Consider the following 15,330-nt stretch of genomic DNA (forward strand, 5'->3'; position numbering starts at 1 on the left):
GAAATTTCAGAAGAAACCAGGGATATTTTGTATACAGAACCTTATATTTCATATTTTGGAAAATTAAGGAAACATTTTATTTCAAGCTTCATTATACATCAACATACAAAAAAAAAGTGGGAAATTAACGTTATGTTAATTTTTTTATATATTTCTAAACTTTCATGAATATGCCTGCAGATGGCATAATAATCACAAAATATTAAAAATGTCTGTGCCTAATAATTTGATCATTTATTGGTTGTCCTATATCCTTAATATTACTAGGATCTGTAATAATGACAGAAAAATGAAATGTTAGGTGTAGGCTAATATTATAATTTTTCACTTTTTTAAAAATTATTATTTGTAGGTTCATGTGAAAAAAAAATTGTAATAAGCTGCAGTTTACAACAACTGTTCTGAAATTACGATTTTACCCACTAGGTGGTGCTATAGGTGAATTATATTTGAATAAACTTCTTAAGCTTACTGAATCAATACATACTTTTATGCAATAAGATCCCTATCAAAAGCAAAATACGATTTTGTTGGGTAAACAACATGTAATCAAATTTAAAGCAGTTTTTCCATTATTTCTTGAACATGGTAAAGAATAGATCTAAAAAAAACTTTGATAAGCCTCTTTATTTGAAAAAGTCAAAAGAAAAATACTGTCCCTGAGAGTTTTAGGTTTGATCTCGCATAAAGCACTAACTTTACATGACTTAACTCCCTTCAAAATTTTGTGAGTTGTTATTTCTCTAATTATGATACATGAAATTTGGTGATACTTAAATTATGTGTGCATGTTTGCATGCATTCACTGTTGAAAAAAAAGCTACAGTTATTCTTAAAAATTGTTAATTCTATAATATGAGAAAATGCATCAAAAGAGAAGTTCAAGAAATTTACATACTTAGGATTTGTTTCTTTTAGAGCAAAGCCACAGTAGGCAATCTGCTGTGTATACCATGTATGTAAGTAAGTAAATTTACTGCTGCTCCACTTGGGACTACTTATTTAAGAGAATGAATATCAGTAGTGTTTGTAAGTATGGAAAAGGTATAAAACAGAGAATAGGAATGACAAAAACAACATTCTTCAATTTCAAAGAACTGAAGAAGAGACTATTTACGTAGGTGTTACATACAATCTATGGGGTGTATATATATATGCACCTTGCCTGCTGAGACAAAACAGCAGCTGGAAACATGTGGAATGTGGTATTATAGATGAATTATGAAGATTAGCTGTGTAGGAAGAAAAACTAATGACGTATTGGAACATGGAAAAGACGAGACAACTGCTAGGTATATGTAGAAAATATATTATTTTGAGAAATTTTGACGAAATTCTGATAGATAAAAACAAACGAACAGTGAAAGAAAGGCAGAGACTCAGTGACATCAAAAAATGAAGATAAGACAGTTGAATTAGTAAAGTTGGTGCAAGCTGCGAGAAACGGGAAAACAACGAAGAACCACAATTGTCGATCCTTGTAATTAGGAGGACACCACAACTTACAATTTAAAGGTAGCAGAGGTTGTTTCTGAGCATTTATCATGCATTGTAAACTAATATTCATATTTTAATGAGATACTACTAATAAAAGATTAACACTAGCCCATTTGTTATGAGTGTGAAAGAAAAATTTTATACACAATATCTTTGGCGTAAGCACATCCAATAAATATTTTATAATTCCTGTATACTTCTAACTTATCAATGTAAAAAAAAAGTACATAACATAACACAAACATAACTGTACGCTCAGTTAATTATAAGTTAATGTATCCATAATGACTAAAAGATATATTATACACATACAGATTTTCAGAAACCATAAAAAAGTTTCTTCCCTAACCAGCTCTAAGTATATGTTATTTATCTAAATAATAAATGTTGAAATTTTTAAAATTTATAAAAAAAATGTAACAGTTACCACATTACTTGTCATTTTGTACAGAAGGTCCTCAGAATGCAGTAACCAATGAACATCAAATCTTGCAGTAACAAACATTTAAAAATCAACACAGCTACCTTTTAATAGGTAATACACCTTCCTTAAGAACAACAATTACTGATTTTTCTGGAATGTATTTTTTAATGTTTGGTTTTTGTTTTCATACATTCCAAGAAGTAATTAACATAGTAGTAATTTATTTTTGTCTATATACAGAATTGGAAATAAATAAGGAATGAGTATATAAAATAGGTATAAATGTAAATATTATTGAGTTAGCTCTGTGGTATTGTCAGGTTCACCAACTTCCCTAGGAATAATCCAGGTAGGAGCTGCATAATAAAAGGAGGTTTACCACAAAGGCATTTGTAGAGCAAAGCATGAATTTTTGCAGCCTTGAAGAAAAAATAAAATGACTGGACACAAGTTAAACACAGTGAAATAAGCTTTATCTTAAACTGTTAAAAACAATTAAAATGCAGAACAAGTATTCTGTTCCAGCACCTTCACCGTAGAGCTCAAATATCACAACATCAATCTGTACCAAAGTCAAATCATACTTCCCTCTAAAGAAAACTGAGAAAACATGACATTATACACTAAAAACAACAATGCTAGGTGCTATCCATATAACTGATGATTACTGTACTTCAAAATAAGATAAAAACTTACTTAAAAGCAAAATGTATTTTCTATTTAAAGTAAACAAAACACCAGAGCACCCTACAACTTATATGTTTTCATTTTGTTGCTTTTATAATAATGTATTGAACTAAGGATAAACTGATCATGTAGTTTCAATTACTCGTTGTCTGTGACTCTGTGTTTATTTCCTGTATATTTCCAATACTGCATATCTTTGTGTGTGTGTGCATTTACTTGTATTTTTAATTGATGAAAATAACCAACAAATACTAAAATATATTTTGATTTCACAAGTGCACCACTGAGTCAAATTTCTTACCCCAATAAAAATCCTTCAAGCATAATGGTTAACGTAACACAAGTTCACTAACTAGCTCTATAAACAAAATACTGACAATTCATTACAAGACATTTAGATAGCCAAAGACATTTTAATCATATATACCTCAACAGCTAGCTTTTTCTAAAGAGATGCAAGAGGTACAACAAAAATAAAGTATCTCTTAACAGAGATGCATGCTGACTGTCTGGCCCCTGGAGGTTATCCATCAGGGGGCAGCACCAGCAGACAAGTACTAAAGTAAAAAAAAACAAAAAACAAATGAGATGCTGTTACCATGGAGGTGGGGAGGATGGAGCATGAAGCAAGCCAAGCTCCATGTTTCTCAGGATGGTTGTCAGGATGAGATGTTTCAGGCTCTTCAGCAACTGGGGTTAGCAAGCAGGGAAAAATTACAACTACTACAAATGAAAAGTGCTATATTACATAGTCATATTATGAAAAAATAAACTACAAATAATTAATCAAACATACCACGTGTTGTTATTAGAACTACTAAAAGAAAAGCATGCAACTGTTTATTTTAGCTTTGTCCATGCAGTTAACAAGTTTTCAAACAAAATCAAGACGTGCTCGGGAATTTTTTCTTTTAGTTACAAAATGTTAAAATTAGTTTTAATTTAAATAATTATAAAGAAGGTACTATTAAAAAACAAGTTGTCCTAAACAGTTCACCCCTGACCTTTGGGTCGACTCACATTTCCTACAACAGGGGGACCAAGACGTTCTCTGGGAACAGTTTGATTGTCTCTGTAGTCTGCAGGGGCTTCAGTTAAGAAGTTGGAAGGCACAAGTCCACGAACACCGTTGATCTCGCCCATAAAGAAACCATCTTCATCCATATCACCATATACATAGATAACATCACCAGTGTTAAATGATAGCTCCATCTGGAAATAAAAAAATTTAACAGGTAGAAATTATAAAATTAAGTTACAGCAATGTGAATGAAAAACAAAACAAAAATTAGTACCAAAATATTATCGATTTATATACAAAAAACATTAAAGCTAATTATTGGCCAACATTTTAATTTTCTAGTTTAAGTATTGGTCAGAAAATATCTAAAGAAATATTTATTAAGTCATCCTGTGCCAAGCTTCCTGAATTCAATCAATGATATATTTTTAATCTCTTCTTTGTTTAATGTATCATTACAAATCGAACTAAGGTTGACACTAGAGAAAGGAATATTAATTCTGAAAAACAAACCTCTGCATCTACATTAGGTGATAGTTCGTGAGGATCATAATCATAAAGTGCAACCATTTTGCGTAAAGGCATACTACTTCCAGAATCTATGTCTCCATCATCTGAAAAAAGAAGAAAAATACACGGAAATGAAGTGTGTAATTAACATGATTCAAAAACATAAACTGTTTTAAAAAATAAGAACAAATTATTTATGAACCAACACTAATGGAATGTAATTCAATACACCTTTTCTAAATGAATTACCTATAATGTCTGTAACTGAGCTAAAACTCTGATTAAAACTAATACATTCACATGCACAGACATGTATAGCTTTACTGAATAAAAGAATAGGTTATTATATTACAAGTTACAGTTTTTACAGTACAACAGGTATGAAACTTCGATCACTGGTGTGATTATTCTAAAGAACACAAGTTTCAATGTTAAAGAGGGCTCTAGTATTTATATTCTAGAACTGATGGTGGCTACTTATCTATGTAAGTTTGGTTTTTATCAACAGTGCTTCTGTGACATTTCCTTTATTGAGTTCAAGTTAACCTTTCATTACTGTGATATTCCATTCACAAAAATTGTGTTTGTTTCTGTTAATAAACTCACGTATTCTTTTGGGTCATTGTTTTACACATTTGAAAGTAAAGACGTTTAAAAGAATTTCCTTTCTCAAGGCCCCTGCTGGTTCAGCAGTAAACTAAAAAATCCAGTGGTCTCTTCTGGTCAGTCATAAATCTGTCAATTCACACAGACAGATGTGCACTATAATTTAAATAATTGTTGACTATTGATTTAAATATTAAATTTCTCTTAACTGTTAAAACTTGGATACTTGAAAATTTTCAAACCAGTGATCAAAACATCACACCTGTTCTAGTTCCTTAGTATGAAAGCTGTAATTTATAATGAAAAAGAAAATAAATTACTTGGATTGTGTAATTTCTGAAACTTGTATAATTTCTTACAGTGAATAAAAGTTATAGATGGTCAGTTAGAAGAAATGTTGATTATAATTTCAAATTTAGTACATGCATATATAGGATATGTGGCAAGTTTCTAGTCAAATGTACAAGTCTTTCATGTACAAGAAATGTATTATTAAAGCATCTGTACTTGAGATGCTCACGTAAATTGGCTTCAGTCTGACTCAAATTCTGACAAGTTGTAGTGCAAAGTGACGATTACATTAAGAATAAAAAATATTTTTGTCCATCCTGCAGTCTGCATATTGCACAACCTCTGAAATGGATATCTACAGTTTCTTTCAGTGATTCTGTATACTGGGTCTATTATTTACTTTCCTCTACCACAAACCAACTTAACTTCACATGCTAAAAAGTGAATAGTTGATAATTCAGACATCACATATATGATAACATATTAAATGGCATTCTGCAACAATTTATGGCATGCACACTTTGTTACAAATCTGTGCACATAACTGCTGAAGGTTTTTACTCGATATTTATGAGGATAATGCTAAAAATTTTTCTGTTGTACTCAATAACAGAATAATACAATGCTGTTAAAATGTGTAGTTCATTTGAGGCATCATGGAGTGTCTTGCAATGCTCTCTTGAACTTCCATGCGTTCTTTTGGGTCATTGTTTTGCACATTTGAAAGTAAAAACATTAAAAACAATTTCATTTCTCAAGGCCCCTGGTGACTCAACAGTAAACTAAAAAATCCAAGGTGGACAGCAAATACTCCATTATGCAAGTTGGCACTAAAATAAATGAAAAATAGGAACTTAGATTTAAAAATGGAAAGAATGATAGCCAAATTATGCAAGGTGTTTTGAAAAGTCATACTTTAAGAATAAATTATTTTTATCTGTCATATTACTGTAAATGTGTAAATATAACTGGTACAAATCAAGTATTTTTTTTGTCTTTAAAGCCATAACTCAAAATGAGAAACACACAAAATATTAACTGTTAGCTATCGTTCATTCTAAACCTTTTGTAATAACACCAATAAATCACGTAGCAGAAGAAGTGGTCTCTTGATTACCTGGTGACTGAACGTGGTTTATTATTTACCTGGTGAAAGAATGTGGTTTATTATTTACCTGGTGCAGGATGTGGTCTGGAAACTATATTTTCATTAAGCAGCTGTTGGGCAACTTCTTCATCATCAAGTTGGACCTCTGAAACCATATTACATGGAACAAATCCAACTCTTCCATTTGTCTCTCCTCTGTAGAACCCATCTGGATCTTTACCTCCATAGATCTGGATATTTCAGTAAAAACAATGTAAAACAGGAAAGCTCTATATCTATTTTACAAAAATTCAGAGTTTATTATCCTTTCTATGCTCAAACATTATATAACACTATAAAGTATCCTATGCATGAATCTGTTTTCAGTTTCTTAAACATAACAACAAAACAAAGACAGTGAAAACAAATATTTGGGTTGGCAATGACTTATGATTTGTGTCCAATGGTTTCTTGATTGCAAAATTTCCCATGTGGAGTTTTTTATATCCATTATATCTATTTCCTATTCAAAAGTATTCAATAAATGTTTAACTCACATAACATAAACAGCCACAAATGACCGATTTCACTACCAGAAGATGAATAAACAGCCACAAATGACCGATTTCACTACCAGAAGATGAATAAACAGCCACAAATGACCGATTTCACTACCAGAAGATGAATAAACAGCCACAAATGACTGATTTCACTACCAGAAGATGAATAAACAGTCATAAATGACTGATTACACTACCAGCAAATCAAATTTAAACAACAAACAGAGCCGAACTTTACAAGATAGCTTTATAGTATTATGTTAAAATCAAATAAGTGACATTCATAATGAAAAATAAACACTGTGTAAACATACAACACCATTATAACACAAAGTTGGAACATAATTAAACAATATTTTTAAATTTTTGTATTGTTTTTAATGATAGTTTATTTCACTGCTTCATTCTAAATATAATATTTTATGTAACAGATATTACAAATCAAAATTCCAATCACTGAAAACCAGTTAATTTCTTTTATTTATATCTTCCTTTATGAATGAATTTAAAATAATGAATGAAGCAGAATTAAAACAAACACAAAAAAGTATTTAAGTTTTTTTTAATTCATAAAGGGCATTAAATTTTTAAATCCATCAATATTTGTAAAACTCCCTGACCTAGAGGAATAAATACAGTGTAATAATTAATTTTACTGTACACAATGTGGCTAGAAAAATACATAACCTAGTTGATAAACATTGATAGTCCAACCTTAATCAACTGTCCTTCCTGAAATGGAAGTTCCTCAGCAGCATCAGGATTTGGAGACATAGTGTGAGGATTGTAGTCAAATAGTGCTACGAACCATCTGACTCGGTTGTCTTGATTATTAACATCCATAGGAGGTTGACCTCTGTAACTAACACCTCCACGATAGCTGTCCACGGAGTAGTTATCGTCCCTGCAATGAGACACGAGTGGTTCTTCTCTATAGCTGTAGTAATTGTGGTCATCTCTAGGCAAATGATGACTTTTAGTGGGAGAAACTGGACGTGGCCCAATCCTATCTGCACTGTAATCTTGAGGCTGACCTCCTCTAGATCTGGACATATCAGTAGAATAACGTTTTGGCTGAATTCTGTGTGCTCTTCTCATTGCCTCGTACTCTTCTTCCGAAAAGTTTTCCACAGAACTGCAACCTTCACTTGCAGTATCCTTAGTAATTTCTAACAAGAGAGTGATAAGCATCAATTCCCAGTTCATCAGAAAAACAAAATATAATTTGATTTTATTGGAAACATTTAAGTTTTTTTATACCTAAAATTTCTCTAAATAAAAACTATATCACCTTATTAAAATAATCACAAAACTAAGTTGTTAAGTTTTTTTTATACCTAAAATTTCTCTAAATAAAAAGTATATCAGCTTATTAAAATAATCACAAAACTAAGTTGTTAAGAAACTACCTTTTCTTTCCTTACTGCATATCTCAAACTATTTTCTAAACAAAATACAGCACACTCATTCAAGTACTATAAAATTAAAGGTGACTTAAAAAATGTAGATGGCTAAAGAAGTTCTTAATTAAAGATATCTTTAAGTAATATTAGGCCTACAATATCAGTACTGTATATTTAACCAAGATGGTAAGGGTTTAATCCCTACAATGCAGTAGTAATCCTCCATTTCACTCTGGGAAGAAAAATAAGAATGTTACTAGATAAAATAAACAACAGAAAACACATCTACTGTGTAATTGAAAATCTCTGTTCAGCATTCATGAAAGTCATTTACAGGTAGCATGATATACTACACTATGTTTGTAGAAATTTGCAACATAGATTTAATTACAAAAGTAGCAATTGTTAAACATGCTAGAAAAAACAGCTGAAATGTTTTTCTGGTTTTGTTTTTTTTAATTGTACAGTTGCATTTTTACTTTAGTCCACTGGTCACTTTCAACAGTTGCATACACAAAGAAATACATGCTTTTTTTTAAATTCATAATACCACAGCTATTACAAAAAATATTTAACCAAGTGTTAAATTACAATTGTGGACTAAATCAAGTTCTATTAAATAAAAATCTTAAAACTATGGAGTAAAGAAACTTATTTGGCAAAGAAAATTATTCTTCTAATGGAAATTATGGATGAATTGCAATCCACACTAACTTTTGGATTAAAAAAATTGAATCTTTTAACTATAGAACTACAGAGGTAATCCAGTCCACAGAAAGATTCTGACTACAGGGTCTTTTAACTCCAACATTACAAACAGCCAGATCTCACTACTTTTGTAAAAACACTTTTTTCATTACTTAAGTACCACATTACTTGTAAATTCATGAATTTACAGGATACAGGATCTCTAATAATGTGCAAGTCACATGAAAACGGAAAAATAAAAAACATCATAAATACTGAAATTAATCTCACTAAGTACTGATGAGGTTCTCTCTATATTATATCCATCTGTTTGGTCAGTTCTTAACAAGAACTATAAGAGCCCAAAACTGTAAAATCAACCATGTGGACCCCAACAGCAATTAATGGTATTAAAACAATTCAGAAGTGTAAGGATTAACTTTCAATATCAATTCAGTCAAATCAACCAACCTCATATCATTTTGTACTCATTATAGTTTACGTACTATAACTTTCAATACGTTTTGTATATCTTCACAAAATAAGGCAGACGTTTAGCAAACATTACATGTCTTTTGTACACAAAAAATCAGATTTTCTTAATGCAGCATTTTACTACAGCTTAAGCCATGAATATATGTATAATATTTATATTTACTAGTCTGAGTGCTGAGAATTTTGATATTAAGATCAAAATACTTTTCTTCATCTCTTAAGTCTCAAATATTATTTGCATAATCCCTAAAACCTAAATAAATTTATTTATTCATGCAGTAAAACTATATTTTATTTTTTTTCTATCCTAACTTTATACAAGGTGGGTCAATTTGACTGATCTTGTAACCACAAAAACAACAAATCAAGATAAATCTAAATTACTCTTTTTTTCTTTCTAAAATGACTTCATATTATAACATGAAACTACATTTGTTTATCCTAAATAGCTTTAAACTCATAGCAGTATACATTTATTTATATTTAAATTTTGTTGTTTTACTGGCCTCTGAACTCTGTCTAAGTACTATTTGTGCCATTATAAGTTTTAAATCACTTAGCAAACGGGTAGTCCTTGTAACACTATTAAATTACCTTATGCATGAGCTACTTGTGAAGTGAATGTAGGTGTACCTTGTGAAAAATTATTATTGTTATTTACCTAATCTAATCTTGATTACCATAAAAAGTTTCCTACTTTCACATTTCACTTACTTTTATAATAAATAAATACACATTAAAAATAAGAAAAAAGTACTCAGGTTTTTTTTTTCTTTGAGGTTACCTGTTGATGATATTTTAACACTACTAATGGTAGTAATACACTGATTAATTTTATTTAATTAAATATTGCATGAAAGAACACAGAATAATAATGTGCAAAAGACAGACAATGTCCCGTAACTACTACAATTTTTTCTTGCTTTCTAACTGTGAGACAGGACTCATTAAAGCTTCATCTAAGCTCATCATTGTGTTCTGCATGGGAATCAAGCTCAGCTTGAAAGTGAAATTGAGAATTCTCTTTATGAAAACAACATAATATAATGCATAATTTGATAGATAATGGCCTCGTTTTTCTATTGGTTATAAATAATCCAGTAATGAATGTCAGAAAGAATTATTGACAAATTCTGAAAGAGAGGTTGTGATGAGTGGGTGTGGCAAGAGGGGACTGGTTGTCTATTTAATTATTTTTGTAACTAAATAACATTAAAGGCTAAGTGATTATATTATAATGAATAAATTACCTTAAATTTAGTATTCCTTGGATACATATTAAATAAATTAAAAAATAGGGGATGCCAAGAGAGAGAGTGTAACAATACTTAAATCAGGGGCAATAGTGGTTTTGTTTTTATATTGCCTTATAAAAGCAATGACTTAAACTTATATATTATTAAAATATCTATTATTAATTATGTTTTTATGCTGTATTAATTGGTATACCATGAAAAGAAAGTAGCTTAATTAAATGTTGAATGGAACTCATTAAAAATCATGACATGCTCAGAAAAAGATGTCCATAAAAGAGGGTTAAGTTCTATGTACTTCTGTAAGGAGACATTCTTCTGCTGTTGGTAATCTTTACAGCTCTGGATAGTTGCAGACAAATAATCTCCTCCATATTACAATATATATCAATTATACAGGTACACTACTGTCTTATAAATTCTGAATTTATAAAACACACCAATATAAAATGTTAAGTTACAAAGAATTATTCTATGGAGCTTAGTGCTAACACTCTAAAAGTAATGGATGAACTATCAATTAAGTCAATTAAAGGTTGACAGTTACAAACCAAAAGAGGATACTAAGATAAGCACTTTGCCATTTTATTGATTCTTTCAAGTTTCAAATTAAATTTTATATAAATGAAGAGATAATGTTCTTTGTTTTACAAAATGTGGATTTGAAATGAAATGTTCTGTCACTGCTGGAAACCTTCTCTGCCATATATTTTATTATGAAACAGAAAAAAACAATATGACTCTGTAATGAGCATACTATTCGTTGCTAAGATTTGGTATTACTGCTACCTACCAATGGAGGGAATAGGCATGTGATTCTGAGATGGGTAAATCTCCTTATCACTGAGGTTTTCATCAGGTTCAATAATCACTTGGCCAGCAGAATTCCGTCGTTCCTCAATTAAATGAGTTACCCTCCTTTCATGTGGTCGACTTATGTACTTACGTCCACCATGTGGAGAGTCAAAAGACTGTTGATGGTTGTGATCGTCACTTGCTGTGTGGATTCCTGATTGATGGGGACTGATCTGGTCTCTACCACTCTTTGTATGATCCCTTCCAATATCTCCATTCCCCAGAGGTGAATCTCTTACTCTGTTCCTTCTGTGATGCTGCATGAAAAAATGCATCCATTATTGTAATTCCTTTAATATGATTTTAGCAGAAGGAACAATAACTAAGGTAATTTCAAATTAAATACTATTATCTTTCTCAACAAACCTCCTGATCACCCCCTCAAGTCTGATTTACTTTCTTTTTTAACTCACAAGGTCAGAAAATTCTAAATGACTGTCTACTAATTTATCATTTAAGTCCAACTCCTCTTTCTTCTACAATATCAGAAGACAAACCTCCTATTTACTCACCTCCTCCTCAAGTCTAACTCTTCTCTCTTCTACAATATCAGAAGACAAACCTCCTGTTTACTCACCTCCTCCTCAAGTCTAACTCTTCTCTCTTCTACAATATCAGAAGACAAACCTCCTGTTTACTCACCTCCTCCTCAAGTCTAACTCCTCTTTCTTCAGAGAGTTCAGAGAGGCTATTTTCTTCTTCTACTCTACTCTACAAACAAAATAATGTAAAGTCACTACCAAACTATTGTATATACAAGACTGTCTAGCTGAAGAGCTACTGTTTAGTTTATTTAGTGATAATTTAGTTTTCATGAAAAGAGTGTTAAAAGGTAATTAGTTTAAAAATAATAGTTTTGACAAATTTTGTTACATAATTCTGTAAAAGTCGTACATTATGTATGAAGCTTGACTGTAGGGTTTTGCAATATTATTGATGTAATTTTACTTATAGCTTCTAAGTTTTTCTCCTTGTGTGTGATATTGCTATTACTAGAGGACTAGATATTTCTAGATTTTTCTGTCACATGTTATAACTACTTGTGGATGTAGAAGTAAAAGTATGTTAAGTTAGTGAGAGTAAAAGTGAAGTTAGCCAGAGTTTCAGTTCAGCCATAATAGGTGATTTCTAAACTGATAGTTTCAGAGTTTGTATTGTAACAACAGAGATAGAGAAGAAATATTTACCATGCCAATTGGGTTCTAAAATAAATGAATTAGCCCGTGTAGACATTTATTGTAAAATAAAATTATTTTTAGTGCTTACATTCAATTGTGGTAAACAACAGTGTAATAAATTTTTGTATGCACGTTTGATTTGTTCTGAATACATATTTCAAAACAAGTGGATCGTGAGCTGCATGTGTATCCTTTAGTGTATCAGTAAATTAAAATAAAAAGGTGATTGCACTTTAATACTGTGGTGTGAAATTTCTTGTCACTTTTGCTACGTATACAACGTTTTTAAAAACAATGAGTGTGTTTACATTTTCAAGAAGAGAACTAAGGTTTTGGAATTTGTAATACTGATTCGTTTTAACCCTGTCCTTAACTTTCACATCTGTACCCTTCCTACTGTGATACTTAACTAGTTTTCTATATTTTGAAAGTTCCTGAATGTTTCTACCAGCAATACAGACAGTACACTGACAGCTAAAAAGTACTTTTATATGTAAATCAGTAAGAGTAAAGACTGGCTTTCAAAATCTCTAACATCTAAAGAAAAACAATTTCTTAAGTCTTGTAACTATTGCCACCAACAAACATAACTCAAAAAGTAAGATGTTAATTTTAATTTACTTCTAATTTTATCACAAACTGGCAAAACCTAACAAATGAAACAATAAGTCTCTATCAAAGTGCATTTTTGTACCTTCTGATAAGGAGTATGGCTTAAACAACAACCAGTCTCTAAATAGATGTTTTCTAGTACATTATATTAAAGGAATAGTGCTTAAAAAACAAGTATCTACAGTGATGTATCCTAACACTTTCAAATAAAGGTGTAGGGTTTAAACAACAAGCAGTCTCCCAATGTAATGTATTCTAATACTTTCTAATAAAAGAACAGGGCTTAAACAGCAATTAGTCTCTACAGGGTTGTATTCTAGTAAATGAATACGACATACAGCGATTCAGGTATATAAAACTTTCTAATAATTGTTTTGTTTTGAATTTCACACAAAGTTACACAAGAGCTATCTACACTAGCCAACCCTAATTTAGCAATGTAAGACTATGGGGAAGACAGCTTGTCATCACTATCCACTGCAAAACGTTAGACTACTCTCTTATCAACAAATAGTGGAATTGACCATCACTTTATAATGTCCCGACAGTTGAAAGAGCAAGCATGTTTGGTGCAATGGGGATTTGAACTCTTGACACCCAGAGTACAGGTCAAGTATCCCAAGCACTTAGCCACACCAAACCTTCTATTAACTATCTTATTAAGATTCAAGTAACCTTTCGTTCTTTCTCTTAAAATAATAGAACAACTAAAAGGTGTGCTCAACAAACAATGCACCTATACTTTCTCAGCAGAATTCAAAGTTAAGTTCACTGATTCAAAAAAATGTTTAAAGAAATATATTTTAAAATTAAAATGGTTGTTTTTTAATGAAATTCAAATTAAACATGAGTTGTACAGTTTAGTGGCATCTTTAATCTATAAATGTACAGATGAGTAGATCACATCCCAATAAGAGTTGAAAATTGTAAATATTAACACATGCGTGCGTGCGTGTGTGTATTCTGTTTTTCAATCCCATTAAGTACAAAGGAGACCCCTATCTTGGAAGTCCTAAATTACTGATCTATACTCATCTTTATGGCCCAAGTGTATGGATGTTTTGTGTCAGAAAGGTTGTTATGCCCTTTCCCAAAAGCAATTACATCACATTACCTACAAAATGTTGAAAAATATAAAAACCTAATTCTTATAAATTCTATTCCACTACACCTTATTACTTGCTGCATTTTTCACACAACTCACTGATTTGCTCATCAAAACTATTTTTACCCTATGAGGGGACCAAATTTCACATAAAATGACCTTTTACATGGTATTATGTATTTAATGTCAGAATTAACAGGCATTCATTTTACCCTGATGATTTAGTGGTAGATTGTAGTAAAAGAAAGTAAGTATCAGTTGCAATATAAAGAAATACTAAAAAAACAACTGCATATATTCATTTATACAGATATATCTTGGACATTTTAGAGATTATGGAAATTATACAATGGACAAAAGTACTTCTGTTCTTCACATGTGAACATCATTTTGCACTCTGACTTCTTGGAAACAGATTTACGTTGTCAGTTTGCAGACATATCTTAAGTTCATAGGCATATATCTTGTATGCAATAACATTTGTATGTCATCTGGTGTTTTTGTGTACAATGTACATGTGACTAGAAGCTTGCCATATTTCAGGCAGATAATGAATGTTCCTTCTCTAGTTAGTGGTTGGTGCAATGGACTGACCCCACACATATTCAGTCATTATAACATATTCAATCATCTGTAAATGGATAGATATACTTCGTTTTAACATAATGTATAAATAATTATTTTGTACATTTATACAAGAGAAAATTGCATATCAAAATTAAAATAAACAGGGATTCTACTGAAAAGACAAGTTAAAAAACTGGCATAGAAAATAACAAAAGGGTTCTTGAAAATCCTTTATAGTTTAGGGTATAAATGGTCATTCAATCTCCCATCATTATCAGCTGTTTAATAAGCACAGATCTAGCAATTTTTGATTTCATTAACAAAGTGTGGAGCACATGTTACACAAAACAGTATTTTTAAATAATTTTGATATATGCCCACAAAAGAAAATGGATATACACAAAAGCTACATTTTTGTAGCAGCAATAGGTAAATATGTGATGATATCCTCAAAGTAGCCATGTAACAGACATGTTAGTTTCACAGTTGATA

At 30.8% G+C, this 15,330-nt stretch overlaps 1 protein-coding gene across 11 annotated transcripts in view; it reads right to left on the bottom strand.

The window, feature by feature from the left end:
* LOC143253797 (RIMS-binding protein 2-like) overlaps window positions 1-15,330 on the bottom strand; it is a 149,128-nt gene that overhangs the window by 4,475 nt on the left and 129,323 nt on the right. For 9 of the 11 annotated variants that reach the window (XM_076508189.1, XM_076508190.1, XM_076508188.1 and 6 more), the window contains 7 exons: window positions 12,019-12,087; window positions 11,315-11,633; window positions 7,398-7,852; window positions 6,212-6,374; window positions 4,143-4,243; window positions 3,613-3,820; window positions 3,207-3,298 (listed from right to left, as the gene is read on the bottom strand). In XM_076508189.1, the coding sequence (XP_076364304.1) occupies window positions 3,207-3,298; window positions 3,613-3,820; window positions 4,143-4,243; window positions 6,212-6,374; window positions 7,398-7,852; window positions 11,315-11,633; window positions 12,019-12,087 (1,407 nt within the window). The remainder of the gene's footprint in view (window positions 1-3,206; window positions 3,299-3,612; window positions 3,821-4,142; window positions 4,244-6,211; window positions 6,375-7,397; window positions 7,853-11,314; window positions 11,634-12,018; window positions 12,088-15,330) is intronic. The other 2 variants (XM_076508192.1, XM_076508191.1) reach the window with 2 other exon arrangements.

The sequence above is a fragment of the Tachypleus tridentatus genome, chromosome 6 (genome assembly GCF_004210375.1).
Source record: "Tachypleus tridentatus isolate NWPU-2018 chromosome 6, ASM421037v1, whole genome shotgun sequence".
Classification (NCBI taxonomy): Eukaryota; Metazoa; Arthropoda; class Merostomata; order Xiphosura; family Limulidae; genus Tachypleus; species Tachypleus tridentatus.